Here is a 12,979-nt window from a genome sequence, read left to right on the forward strand (position 1 = left end):
TCTCTAATACCAACTGAAAGAGAAAACTGTTTACCCACAGGATACAGTACTTCTGACACCAAAATGTGCGAGGTTTCTACATCAAGCAATTCTCCAGTTTTCTGCGAATACCACCTGGGGGTCCTACAACCTAATTCAATTTCAACACTACCTGGAGTCAGTGTAGACCCCACAGGTTAAGGGCTCAGCCCCCCTAGACTTTCCCCTACTTCAGTGCCAGGCCCAAACGCCAGGTTGTTACCTGTACTCTGATCAACTGGCTATAAATCAGATGTTCCCACAACCCCCTTCTCAGGTTTGATCATTCGTTACAATGGCTCACAAAACTCAGGGAAACTATGATTATGGGTTTATTCTATAATAAAGGATATGACAAAGCATTCCAGTGAACAGCGAGATGAAGACCTACACAGGGTGAGGTCCTGGAGGGTACTAAGAGAAGAGTTGCTGTCCCAGTGGGGTTAGGGTGTGCCACCTTGCCAACATGTGGGCGTGTCCACCAACCTGGATGATCTCCAAACTGTGTAGCTTGGGGATTCCTATGGAGGGGGTTTATCATGTTGGCATGATAGATCATTAGTCTCTAGCTCCTCTCCCCTTCTTGGAAGACGGGTGGCGGAGCCGAAAGTCCCAAGCTTCTGAACACTGCTTGATCTTTCTGGTGACCAGCCCCCACCTTGAAGCCATCCAAGTGCCCACCAAGAGTCACCTCATCAGAACAAAAACTGCTCCTATCACCCAGGAAATTCCACAGGATTTAGGAGCTCTAGGTCAGGAACCAGGGTCAGAAACCAAATACACGTTTCTTACTATGTCACACTCCCTCAGTTGTTTACTATTTATTTATTGACTGCACCAGCTCTTACCTGTGGCATGCAGGATCTTAAGTTGCAGCATATGAACTCTTAGTTGTGGCATGTGGGATCTAGTTCCCCAACCAGGGATAGAACCCAGGCTCCCGGCATTGGGAGCGCAGAGTCTTAGCCACTGGACCACCAGGAAAGTTCTTAATTTATAAAAGTTTCAAACCAACAGAAAAGGTGTAAGTGAAAGTGGAGTCGCTTAGTCGTGTCCAACTCTTCGCGACCCCATGGACTGCAGCCTACCAGGCTCCTCGGTCCATGGGATTTTCCAGGCAAGAGTATTGGAGTGGGTTGCCATTGCCCTCTCCTAGAAAAGGTGTAAGAATGGCACAATGAACACTCATGCCCTTCTTCTACATTCCCAGTTGTTTTCTATTTGTCCAGTTTGCTTAGTTGCTCTGTATGTATATTGACATTTTTAAGCAGGCTTGTTCGAGAGTATGTTACAGGTGTGAAGACAGTTCATCTTAAATCTTTTACACTGTCTGTCCTAAAAGCAGGGGCTAACTGTGGATTGTGGTTGTGCAGAAGAGTGAGGACTCTCTATATGGCCATAGTCCATGATCATACAGGAAACCAGATCTTGTATGATTTCATTGAGCCACTGAATTAATCTGCTATGGAAACCTCCTAGCTCCAGACTGCTTGGTATGTGAATTTTTCTTAATTTTAAAGCAGTTTTTCTTGAGTTTTCTGTTACTTGCAGCCCCAAACTCTCCTGATACATCGGTCCCAAGCATTTATAGAAAACATTAAAATGCATCCACAGCCCCCATTAAATATATTTATGGGGGGGTTACTATACTTATCCAAATAGGAAAAGGAGTACATCAAGGCTGTATATTGTCACCCTGCTTATTTAACTTATATGCAGAGTACATCATGAGAAACGCTGGACTGGAAGAAACACAAGATGGAATCAAGACTGCCGGGAGAAATATCAATAACCTCAGATATGCAGATGATACCACCCTTATGGCAGAAAGTGAAGAGGAGCTAAAAAGCCTCTTGATGAAAGTGAAAGAGGAGAGTGAAAAAGTTGGCCTAAAGCTCAACATTCAGAAAATGAAGATCATGGCATCCGGTCCCATCACTTCATGGCAGATAGTTGGGGAAACAGTGGAAACAGCGTCAGACTTTATTTTTTGGGCTCCAAAATCACTGCAGATGGTGACTGCAGCCATGAAATTAAAAGACGTTTACTCCTTGGAAGAAAAGTTATGACCAGCCTAGATAGTACATTCAAAAGCAGAGACATTACTTTGCCAATAAAGGTCCGTCTAGTCAAGGCTATTGGTTTTTCCTGTGGTCATGTACGGATGTGAGAGTTGGACTGTGAAGAAGGCTGAGCGCCGAAGAACTGATGCTTTTGAACTGTGGTGTTGGAGAAGACTCTTCAGAGTCCCTTGGACTGCAAGGAGATCCAACCAGTGCATTCTGAAGGAGATCAACCCTGGGATTTCTTTGGAAGGAATGATGCTAAAGCTGAAACTCCAGTACCTTGGCCACCTCATGAGAAGAGTTGACTCATTGGAAAAGACTCTGATGCTGGGAGGGATTGGGGGCAGGAAGAGAAGGGGACTACCAAGGATGAGATGGCTGGATGGCATCACGGACTCGATGGATGTGAATCTGAGTGAACTCTGGGAGTTGGTGATGGACAGGGAGGACTGGCGTGCTGGGATTCATGGGGTCCAAAGACTCGGACACGACTGAGCGACTGAACTGAACTATACATATCTCCAATGATTTTTATACTTTCATTTTAGACATTATTTGGCTATGGGATCTAATGTAAGAGTGATCAATCTCTAGGAAGGCTTGGACATGCTTTTGAAGAAGAAAATTCCACCCACAAAATTGTTTTCAAAGGTAATACAGTTTTTATGACTAGCAAGGGTTAGGTTGACCAAAGTAAACATTATTAACTTCAGCTCTGCAGTCTTAGTATTTGGGGGCTAACACATTTTTTTTTTCTTCAAGTCTCAAATATTTTCTAAGCTCTTAAAAAGCTCTTAGCTTCCTCTGAGTCTATAATTATGTCACCCGCCCCTGCCCACATACACACACATACCAAAGAATCATTAAAAAAAAAAAAAAAAGGACTCATGCCTGAGCCCTGGAGGATAATGAAGGACAGGGTCTGGACCTCACCTAGACCTCATACGAGAGGAGAGGTGATTCTCCAAAGGCAAGCTGGGGCCTGTGTTCAGAGAGGGACCAACACTAGGTGGGAAGGCAAAGTGACAGAGCCCCGTGTGTTTGGGGAGATGGCTGGCTGAGCACACGGAGCAGCGCAAGCAAAGGCAGGGAGGTGAGAAAGGATGAGCAGGCAAGTGAGGAGGTGGGCTTCAGCACAATCTGCTTGGGAAAGTATCTGAAGTTGGGGGCATCCCCCAACTAGTCCTTCCGATCCTTCATGGAACAAAGGGAAAAGATCACTTTTGAGGTCCAAGAATCCCAGCATCACACTGTTCTTCCCTTGGCTCAGCAGATGAAAGCACTGCAGTCCAAGCTCCCCATGTGACCCTGGCCAAATGGCCACCCTCTCTGGGTGGTCTCCAGATCATTAAATGAAGGAGCTCTGGAGCTGGCCGGCCAGGCTGCCTGGGGGTGCAGAGGGTATCTCAGGGGGTCTGGTAGCCCTCCCCACCACGGCCAGCTGGAGGAGCCACAGCCTTCCTGGGGGCTGGGTGGGAGCCGGCAGCCTTGGAAGAGCCATGCTGGCCTGGATCTCCTGTCTGGACAAGCTCAACTCATTTCTCACAGCAGCAGCCAAGGTCCAGCCCATAGGGCCAGGCTGCAGGATGGAGGAATTCCAGACAGCTGGCTGCCTCCACTGCAGTGAGGCACAGGAGAGTCTCTGCATGGGGAGGGGCTTGGCCTTGGAGAGTGCAGGAGAGAGAGCTGACTTTCAGCCCCCCTCACATCACTCCTATAACCCTCCAGGCAGATGGGTAACATCCCCACTTTCCAGGCCTGGATACAGGTTCAGGGAGTACAAGGACCTTGGCTGGAGTTACAGCCCGGTAGCCCCCAAATCAGGACTTGCCCCTCCTCTCCGGTTCTGATGTCAGCTTCGCTTCAGGGCCCCAGAGCAGCTTCCCTGTGCAGAAGTGCGACCCAGGTGGCTGCTTCAGGAGGGAGGTGAAGATGAAATGAGATAACGTATGAAAGCGAAGCACCTGGCACAGGGTCTAACAAATAAGTGGACGCCACCAGCAGAAGGCCCTGAGACTGTGGGTGGGTGGGTGGGGTATAAAGCAGCTTGTCCCTGACCCCAACCCCAGAAAAACAGTCCCTCTTATTTATAGGGGACACTGGACTCTGTAGAGACTCCCCACCAGAGCCTGGGGATAGGGGGACTACCTAGGGATGACGTGGGGGTGAGAGGGCGGCCTCCCAGAAATGTTGACCCAGGAAGGTGAACTCAGTCTGGAAGAAGATACAAGAAGGCAAAAACCTTCTGAGACTCTATGAGCAAAAGAATCATTTATTAAGGATATACAACAGACCTGAACTCTACCTTGCGCTAACCTTGTGCAAGAGAAAAGGGCTGCTCATGCCCAATTCACAGACAGGCAGACTGAGGCAAGCAGGGAGAAGCAACTTGCTGGGATGCCCTGGGAGGGCATGACAGGGCTAGCACCGGAACCTGAGTCTCCAGACTCCCAGAGGGGCCTTCCAGGGCCCTCTACCCCATGTCACTGTCCCATTTCGTCTCCCTACAAGTCCTCGGCAGGCCAAATGCCACAGAGGAGTAAAGCAGCCCTCATCCAACAACATACACTTCCTGGTGCCGAACCCCATCTTCCAGGATGGGGGAGGAAATGAAGGAGCAGCTCCTGAGGCCCCAAGAGCCCCAGCACTGGGGAGTGGCCAGCCAGGCCCACCTGACGGCTTGTCACAGCAGGGACTGCATCTGAAGCATCTCTGGCTTTGGTCCAGGGCTCCTTCTGAAATACCCTCATTCCTTGTCCAGGCAGAGAGGGTGTCTGTGGGCCTCAGAGGGGAAGCACAGAGGAAAGGCAGTGGGGCTGGGCACCACCCACCCCTGCCTAATGCGGAGGTTTGGAGGGAGGCCCTGGAGGAAAAAGGGAAGCACTTTTGCTGGTTGGTTTCTGAGGCAGCTGGCTTGGTCTAGGAGGAGGGGTGAGGGGCTCACAGGGGGGTGCCACCCAACCTCTCTGGGCCTGCCTCTCAGCCCACTGCCCTCCCCTCTCCTCCTGTGCCAATGTGGGCCTCAGTCTCTGGAGGAAGATGGGGGCTGGGGAGGCAGCGAGCTTGGGGCAGGGCCTCTAGATGTGAGTCACCCCTGGTCCACATCTTAGCTCTTCAGTGCTGGTGATTTCAGAAGGGGGACAGTGATGTGAAGGAGGTCCTGTTGGTACCTCTCTTAGCAAGCCCCCCGTTCCACCCGCCCAGGGCTCCCCATGCTCCTCTACTTGGTTTCTGAATGTGAGGTGAGCACCCCTTGAACCCACCCTCAAGTCTGTTGCTACAGTGATTTTCCCTGCAGTCTAAATCTGGCCTCACTACTCAATCTTCATATAACTTTCTGTGGCCTACCCAGCACCCTCAGATCAAACAATACCCAAACCCCTCTGTGAGGCCCTTCATGATCCAGTACCATTGGCCGCCCAGCCTCATCACCCCATCTTTCCCTAGCACCCTCTAAACTCCAGCCATGCCCAGATGCTCACAGTTGCCCAGACGTGTGCTATCTCATTTCTGTGCCCATGCTGGAATGCCAGTCCCTGCTTCTTCACCCATCCTTGAAGACTGACCTTCTGGGACTTCCCTGGCAGTCCAGTGGTTAAGACTCTGCCCTTCCACTGCAGTTGGCACGGGTTCAATCCTTGGTCAGGGAACTAAGATCCTGCATCCCACGTGGGGTGGCCAAAAAAAGGAAAGACCCACATTCTTCCCATTCTGGACCACCCCACCACAGTGCTTTCTCATGACTTCTCCCAGAGCCAGCATCATGCTACTTCCTAATTAGGTTCACAGTCAAATTCTGCCCCCAACAGAGAGCTACTTGAGGGCAGGGACTGAGGGCTTCATCTTTGAATCCTCTGAGGCCAGCTCAGGGCCAGGCACATAATAGGTGCTTGGTAAAATACCTGCTAAACGGATGGGGAAAAGAAGTTGTGCCTGGTGTCAGAGGGAGAAAGAATGGAGGCGAGTGCACAGACCCAGGACCCCAACTTTTTATGGCCTGGCTCACCCTGGGCCTCCTTCCAGGCCTGACCCCCTTGGACAGGCCAGAAGCTGTTAGGCAGGGGCTCCTGGAGGATCCGCAGCAGGGCCCTCAGGAGGGCCAAAGCCTGCGGCCTGAGTCCCGAGTCTGGGCGGCAGCCTCAAGCCTGGCACCAGCCCAGCCTTTCTTTAGCGCTAGTGAAGAGCAGAGCAGCAGCCGCAATCCCTGTTTCCGGAGGAGGCAGGGCTTTGTGGTTAATGGGTCCTGGGCCCTCTGCAGAGGCGCCCAGAGCGGGCCACGCCCTGGCCCCTGCCAAGGAACAGAGCCTCTCGAACCCCAGATCTAATTCTCCAGGGACCCTGCACCCCTTCAGCTGTTTTCTCTGGGTATCCCCCCAGCTCAGCCAGCTAGCCCTGGCCCTCTTCTCGCTAACTCTTGGACCTAATTCATCCTCAAACTATTTTCCACTGGCTTCCCCCAATCCTTGCCACAGCAGTTTTGGGAAGGGGTAGGAGAATTGGGAGGTGGACCCTGGACCTTGTGGGAGTGGCTAAGAAGGAATGGCGGGGGAGGGGGGGGTCTCCACTCCGATTGGTCATCTCTGCTCCAGAACTGGCTTCAAAATTCCATTAACTCCGCCTCCTGTGGCCCCCATCCCATTCCTGAGTTACAATTGGCTCAGCATCCAGGGGGCGGGACTCACCGGGGTCTGGTCCACTTAAAAGGGTGGGAGCTGCCCAAAGCCCATTTCTCCTGCAGAGTCTTCAGACAGCTGGTGCTGAAACTCCAGGAACATCCTTCTCTCTTCAATCATGGCTTGTGTGAGTATGCGGACCCCCCCACCCTAAGGCCCAGAGAGGGTCTGGGGGCTCAGCCGGGAAGAGCGAGGGTAGATCAGGATCTGGGTTCTAGTTCCCGTGGTGCGGCCTTGAACAAGTGTCTTTTCTGGGCTTCAGTGGCCGTGTCTGTAAAATGAGGGTAGGGCCACAGTCCCCCAAGGCCTTCTCTGGCTTAAGAAATTTCTGGATTCCTCCAGAGTCTGATAGCACAATTATTTCTGCCAAGGTCTGACTTTCTGCAGCTCTTTTGAGAAGTGGGAGTGGAAAGGGTGTGGCCGACTGGACATGGGGGCGGGGGGAGCATTTTCTTAGCGCCCAGGACACTCTCCCTTCCCCCTCCTCCACCCCATAGAAACTCCTCTCCCTTCCCCCCTGCAGCTGTCCCCAGTCCCTGGGCCAGGGCAGAGTCACCCTGTGCTCCAGAGAGCTCTGAAAAGTGGCCAGGATCTGAGCCACACTCCCTGGGGGGAGCCTGCATAGGTTAGCCCGCAGCAGTGGGTGATTCTGTCCAGACGGTCAGATGAAGGTTAGGGGAGAGTGCCCTACGACCCTTTCCTCCAGGCTAGGAGGGGTGTGTCTGTGTGATAAGGGATATCAAGGAGGAAGCTAGAATATTCTGCAGGCCCCGAGGGATAGGATTCAAGTTTTTGGCAGGAGGAACCACTCACACCAGTTAAGCTTTGCATTTGCATTTGTTAACCCTGAACCAGCCAGGGTGCAGGCTCCTACCCCGGGGCCCATTCTCCCTTCTTAGAGGGGTCTAACTGTGCTCCTTAGGGGACTCCTCTCCAGCCCCTGTCCCTCTCTGCACAGAGGGGCTTGAAGGGGATGGTGGACACCGCCCAGCTCCAGGCCTCTTCCTCTCCCTCTCCAGCAGATGTACAGCCAGCCTCACTTGCCTTCCTTTGCCCCTAACTCGCAGAGACCATGTGGAGGTTGACTCTCTCCATCTATTCAGCGAGGCAGGCAATGGAGCAGGCTAGACATGGCATCTAAACTCCCCAGGCTAAACGGCAGAAACTTCTAGATCCTGTCTTAGAATCTCAGTCCTGTTACAGACAAGAAATTGACCCAGCTGGGAGTAGGGACTTGCCCAGGACCACACAAAGAAGGAGAGCCTAGAACTTGCAGCCGGGTTCCTCAGGCTTCAGGTCGGCCTGGTCAGAGCACCCTAAAAAGGGGACGACCCCACCCCTTAATCCCCACCCACCTCTCTAGACACCCCCCGCCCCCGCCGTTGCGTCCTCTAACCCGGCTGGGCGGGGTCTCGTCTAGCAGGGTCTGGTCGCCAGCAACCTGAATCTCAAACCTGGGGAGTGCCTCAGAGTGCGGGGCGAGGTGGCCGCAGACGCCAAGAGGTGAGGGGGACTAGGGCTGGGGGGGGCGGGCGGCAGGGGCGGGGGCTCAGCTCGAGGGAGGAGCCGGGCCCGGTCAGGGGCGTGGCTGGCTGGGCCCGGCCCCTCCCTCCGGCGGGGGCAGGTTTCAGGTCCGCGGCCGCTGAGGCAGTGTCTTCTGGATGAGTCACTTTCTCCGCGGGGTCTGGACGCCCCCACCGTTGTCTCACCCTTAAACTGAACCAGCTGCGGCCTCGTCATCTACCTCGGCTGGCCTTCCTCCCGCCCCTTGTGTGGGCGGGGCCTGAGGAGGCGGGGAGAAGGGAAGAAAGGGCGTCACCCTTGCTGCCCGCCTTCCGAGATCCGTTTTTTTTTCTTTCACTTCTTCCTGAACTCATCATTCATTCGGCCAGCTGGCCTAGTTTCTCCGGACTCTTGTGACCTTGCATCAGTCAACCCACCGCCTTGAGTCTTATTTGTTAATCAGTTTATGGAGGGGGGAGGTTGCTGTGTGAAGGTGAAATGCTGGATCTCTCGGTGACGATGATGACCAGCTGACCGTATAAAAGAGCCGCAGGTTTCACGCGCACCACTTGTGCCATTCTTTCCAAACCCTCAGAGATAGGCATTGCTGTTAGCTCCACTCAGCAAATGTTCATGAGCCCCGCAGTTATTAAGCACCTACCTGCTGTGTGTCACGCATCGTGCTGGGCACCAGGGCTACAGATGGACAAGACGGACAGGACAGTTGCTCTCCCAGAGGACGCCATCTGGAGGGAGTCTCTGACCTTGATCAAAGGGGCTGGGGCACACATTCATGTCTGCAAGAGTCCTGGCTGTCAGCATAGCAAGACCCTTAAGAGATGCTCTTTGTGCAGCCTCCGCTGTGTAGATATGGATACTGAGATCCAGAGAGGGGCAGGGACTTGCTCAGGGGCACAAAGCAAGGAGGAGGCAGGGACACAGCTAGAATCCAGGTTTCCTGCTTCTCAGCTCAGTGAGTTTCCCCAGTGAGGTGCATTCACACAGACTGGGTGGCACAGACCAGAGGGTCTGAGGGGGCTGTAGCCGGTGGGGGTGGCCTCAAGCCCACCTGTTACCCCCTAGCTTCTCGCTGAACCTGGGCAAAGATGACAACAATCTGTGCCTGCACTTCAACCCTCGTTTCGAAGCGCATGGGGACATCAACACCATCGTGTGTAACAGCAAGGACGCTGGGGCCTGGGGGGCCGAGCAGAGGGAATCTGCCTTCCCCTTCCAGCCTGGAAGTGTTGCGGAGGTGGGCTGGGGCCTGGGGGCGGCGGGGGATCAGGGCACTGGGTGGGCTGGGGCAGAGCTGGGTTGAGTGGCTAGAGACCTAGGTCCCAATCCTCCAACCCCGGTCCCCCTTCCTCTCCCTTCCCAGCTCCCTGCCCTTCCCTCACCAGTTGTGTGATCCTCAGTGAGCAATATCCCCTTCTCCCAACCTCAGGGCCTCACCCATGAAGCAGGGCTGTTGTCAGGGCCGAGTGAGGAAAGGGCTCTGAGAGGGCCTAGGACCTGCATGCTGCAGCTGTGGCCGTGGAGTCAAGGGTCTCTGTGGGGTCCACATGCTCACTGCCCTTCTGCATCCCTAGGTATGCGTCTCCTTCAACCAGACAGACCTAACCATCAAGCTGCCTGATGGATACGAATTCAAGTTCCCCAACCGCCTCAACCTGGAGGCCATCAACTACCTGGCTGCAGGTGGTGACTTCAAGATCAAGTGTGTGGCCTTTGAGTGACATATGGGCCAGCCAGCCCATGGCCCCCAATAAAGGCAGCTGCCTGTGCTCCCCCTGATCCAGCCTCCTGTGTGTGTGGGTGTGGAAGAGGAGGGTTCCACCAACTCCCCCAAGCCCTGTCTCTGCCCTTTCCTTCACTTTCACTCACTACCTTGATGCATACCTTTTTGGGGGGTGGGGCTGCGCTATGTGGCTCGTGGAATCTGAGTTCCTGACCAGGGATGGAACCCAGGCCCATGGCAGTGAAAGCATCTAACTGTTGGACCCGCCAGGGAACTCCCTTGATGTTATACCTCTTAAGTGGGCTTCCAACCCACTCCAGTATTCTTGCCCGGAAAATCCCGTGGACAGAGGAACCTGGCAGACTACAGTCCATAGGGTCGCAAAGACTGAAGTGCAGGCATTCCTCTTACGTGTCACTGACATCTTCTTCCCCTGGGTCCCCTGGGCTGAACAGAAAGCTCAGTACCCAGTAGTGAGCTCAATACTAAATAAGCCCCAGTCATTACCCTCAAACAGCTCCCAACTCAGCAGACCCCAGCACACAGTAGATGCTCAAAAGGTGTTGAATAAATGAAAACAGGGAGAGGCAAGAGCAGGCTGATTCATGCCATGGTATCTGAGGCAGCACAGAGGGAGGTAGAGGGAAGAATACCTGGGGGCCCCTCATTTGTTTTCATAAACTAAGAAGCCGTCTGATTTCAGACAGTGCAGGGAAACCAGCTGTGTGCCCTTCTGGGCCTTAACTGACCTCACTGAGCCTGTTTAATTCATGTGTATAACGGGGAGGATAGCACGGAGCCTCTCACGGGATTGTTGTGAGGATGAAATGAGGTGTGTGAAGGAGGACAAGCGTAGGGCTGGCACATGACAAACGCAGTGGATAGTACACCCGTCCCTGCCCCACTATCGCTTGAGATCTTATCCCCTGAATCTGAAGAGGAGGAAACGGGCTCTGGGTGGTGACTCCCTGGTCTGTACCAGGCCCAGCTGAGCCTTCTGGGGCTCCCCAAGCACCCCAGCTTTGTGGTGCCTGGCCACACCCTTGAATGCTGGAGTGTAAGGGCAACCAGGGTGCCAGTCTGGAAACTCAGGACCCTTAACCCAACAATGGGAAGATGGGCTTGGGTGATGGCCCTGGCACCACCTGCTGCCCCATTTCTGATGGGAGGAATGGGGGAAGGGGAATGCTAGCCCCTGCAGAGAGCCTAGAAATAGAGGCAGGTAGGCCCTGCTACACACAGCCTCTTCTTCCCTGCAGAGCAGAGGAGTGCAGGGGACTCACACAGCTTGTGATGAGGCCTCCATGAGCCCTTCTGCCGGTTTCCAGAGGATGTGCTTTCCAAGGCCAGCCATGCTGTGTTACTCTGGAGGGCAAGGCTTCACCCAGCTCCGTCATGCTCATTTGTCACAAGGGATGGGACATGAGCTGATTGCTGGGCAACCCTGCACACTGACCACGCCTCTGCCCTCTTTCCTTTCTGCTCCCTCCTGTAGGGCCCCTACCTCCCTGGGAAACAGCCCCTGGGGACTGAGCCAGTGTTCCCAAAAGGCTTAGAATCAGAACCTCAGCAGGCAACCCCCAAATCCCAGGGCAGACTCCTGAGGTGTGTGTGGGGTGGGAGCTTGGTTAATTTCAGTCTCCAGAACAGCTAGCATCAGCTGTGAAACACTGGATAGGTCTCTTTCCCCCAGCCTTAGTTTTCTCACCTGTAAAATGCAGGCTATTATTTTCAACTGGCCTCTTTGGGTGGATCACTCCCATCTCAGTGGGTCCGCTGCAGGACACATTTCTATGTGGGCCTCGGAGGATGGAGCACACAGGCTGGGAGCTGCCGTGAGCCACACCCAATCTCCAGGCTCTCCTGGGGCACCCAAGTGGCCACCCAGAGAGAGACAGCTTTGGAAGTCTGGCTGTGGGTGGGGCGCCCTCTGCTGGACATTGGAGAAAGTGTCTCCTTGACTGCCTTTTTCTCGCCCTACTTACTCTCCCCACACTGGCTGAACACACAATATACCAGGACTGGGACTACAACCAGGCGGAGGAAAGCTCCTGGGGCAGATTAGGAGAGAGATCACTGACTGTGGAGGAAAGAAACTGGGCTTGGGGTCAGAAAGACCTATGTTCAAACCCCAGTTCCATCACTATGTGCCCTTGGACCAGTTACATAACCTCTCTGAACCTGTTTCCTCACCTATCAAATTGCATTAATACTAGTATCCACCTTGTGTGACTGTTGCAAGGATTAGCTGAGATAATGTGGAGAACTGCATTGTGCCTAGCACAAAGTAGGGGCTCTGTAAACATTGGTTCCCTTCACCTCTTTTCAGAGGCCCGTGTGTCCCAAGGGCCTATGAAACTGGGTCCAGAGAAACAATAAGTAGAGCTCTGTCTTTAGATGACAGGGCTCTACCCTCAGCACCTGCTCTTCTTGTCTATGTGACCTTGGGTAAGTGACCACACCCCACTGAGCCTCATTATAATGGGACTCATATCTCAAAAAAGATAATCATTTAGGGACCGTGGCGGTCCAGTGGTTAAGACTCCACACTTTCACTCTAGGGGACATGGATTCCATCTCGGGTTGGAGGGCTAAAGATCCCACATGCTACGTGGCACAGCCAAAAAAAAAGAAAGATAATCGTGCAAAGAACTAAATGGCAGCTGCTGTTAATTCTTTGGCTTATCACCTTCATCATCATTTCTATTAAGAAAATGTGCCATCTCTTGCTGTGCCTGAACATAAAAATATGCTCAATGAACATAAAAATAATTACAAGGAGAAAGTGACCCAAAAGGGAAGTGTGTTAGACTGTGAGCTAACTGCAGCAAAGGGCTCTCAAGCTTTTGGAGTCTGGGTGGGGTTGCCAGTCCCACATCTATTTCCCTGGAGTAAAGGGGACCTGGAACTCCCAGGGAAGAGTTTGGAACAACGGCACCTGCCCGAGGTGGCGTGCTTCACTCTGCGCTGGGAACTTT

The 12,979-nt window shown here is 53.4% G+C and overlaps 1 protein-coding gene across 2 annotated transcripts; it reads left to right on the top strand.

The window, feature by feature from the left end:
• The first annotated feature begins 6,811 nt into the window (after nt 1–6,811).
• On the top strand, nt 6,812–10,040 carry LGALS1 (galectin 1). 2 transcript variants are annotated; one of them, XM_068971266.1, is made up of 4 exons: nt 6,812–6,884; nt 8,178–8,260; nt 9,344–9,515; nt 9,853–10,040. In XM_068971266.1, the coding sequence occupies exons 1-4, from the start codon at nt 6,876–6,878 to the stop codon at nt 9,997–9,999; spliced, it is 411 nt and encodes a 136-aa protein (XP_068827367.1). In that variant the 5' UTR covers nt 6,812–6,875; the 3' UTR covers nt 10,000–10,040. The 2 variants fall into 2 exon arrangements, with proteins under 2 accessions (XP_068827367.1, XP_068827368.1); XM_068971267.1 differs by having other exon boundaries at nt 6,830–6,884; nt 8,181–8,260.
• Nucleotides 10,041–12,979: the final 2,939 nt, after the last annotated feature.

This window comes from Capricornis sumatraensis, chromosome 4, assembly GCF_032405125.1.
Source record: "Capricornis sumatraensis isolate serow.1 chromosome 4, serow.2, whole genome shotgun sequence".
Taxonomy (NCBI): Eukaryota; Metazoa; Chordata; class Mammalia; order Artiodactyla; family Bovidae; genus Capricornis; species Capricornis sumatraensis.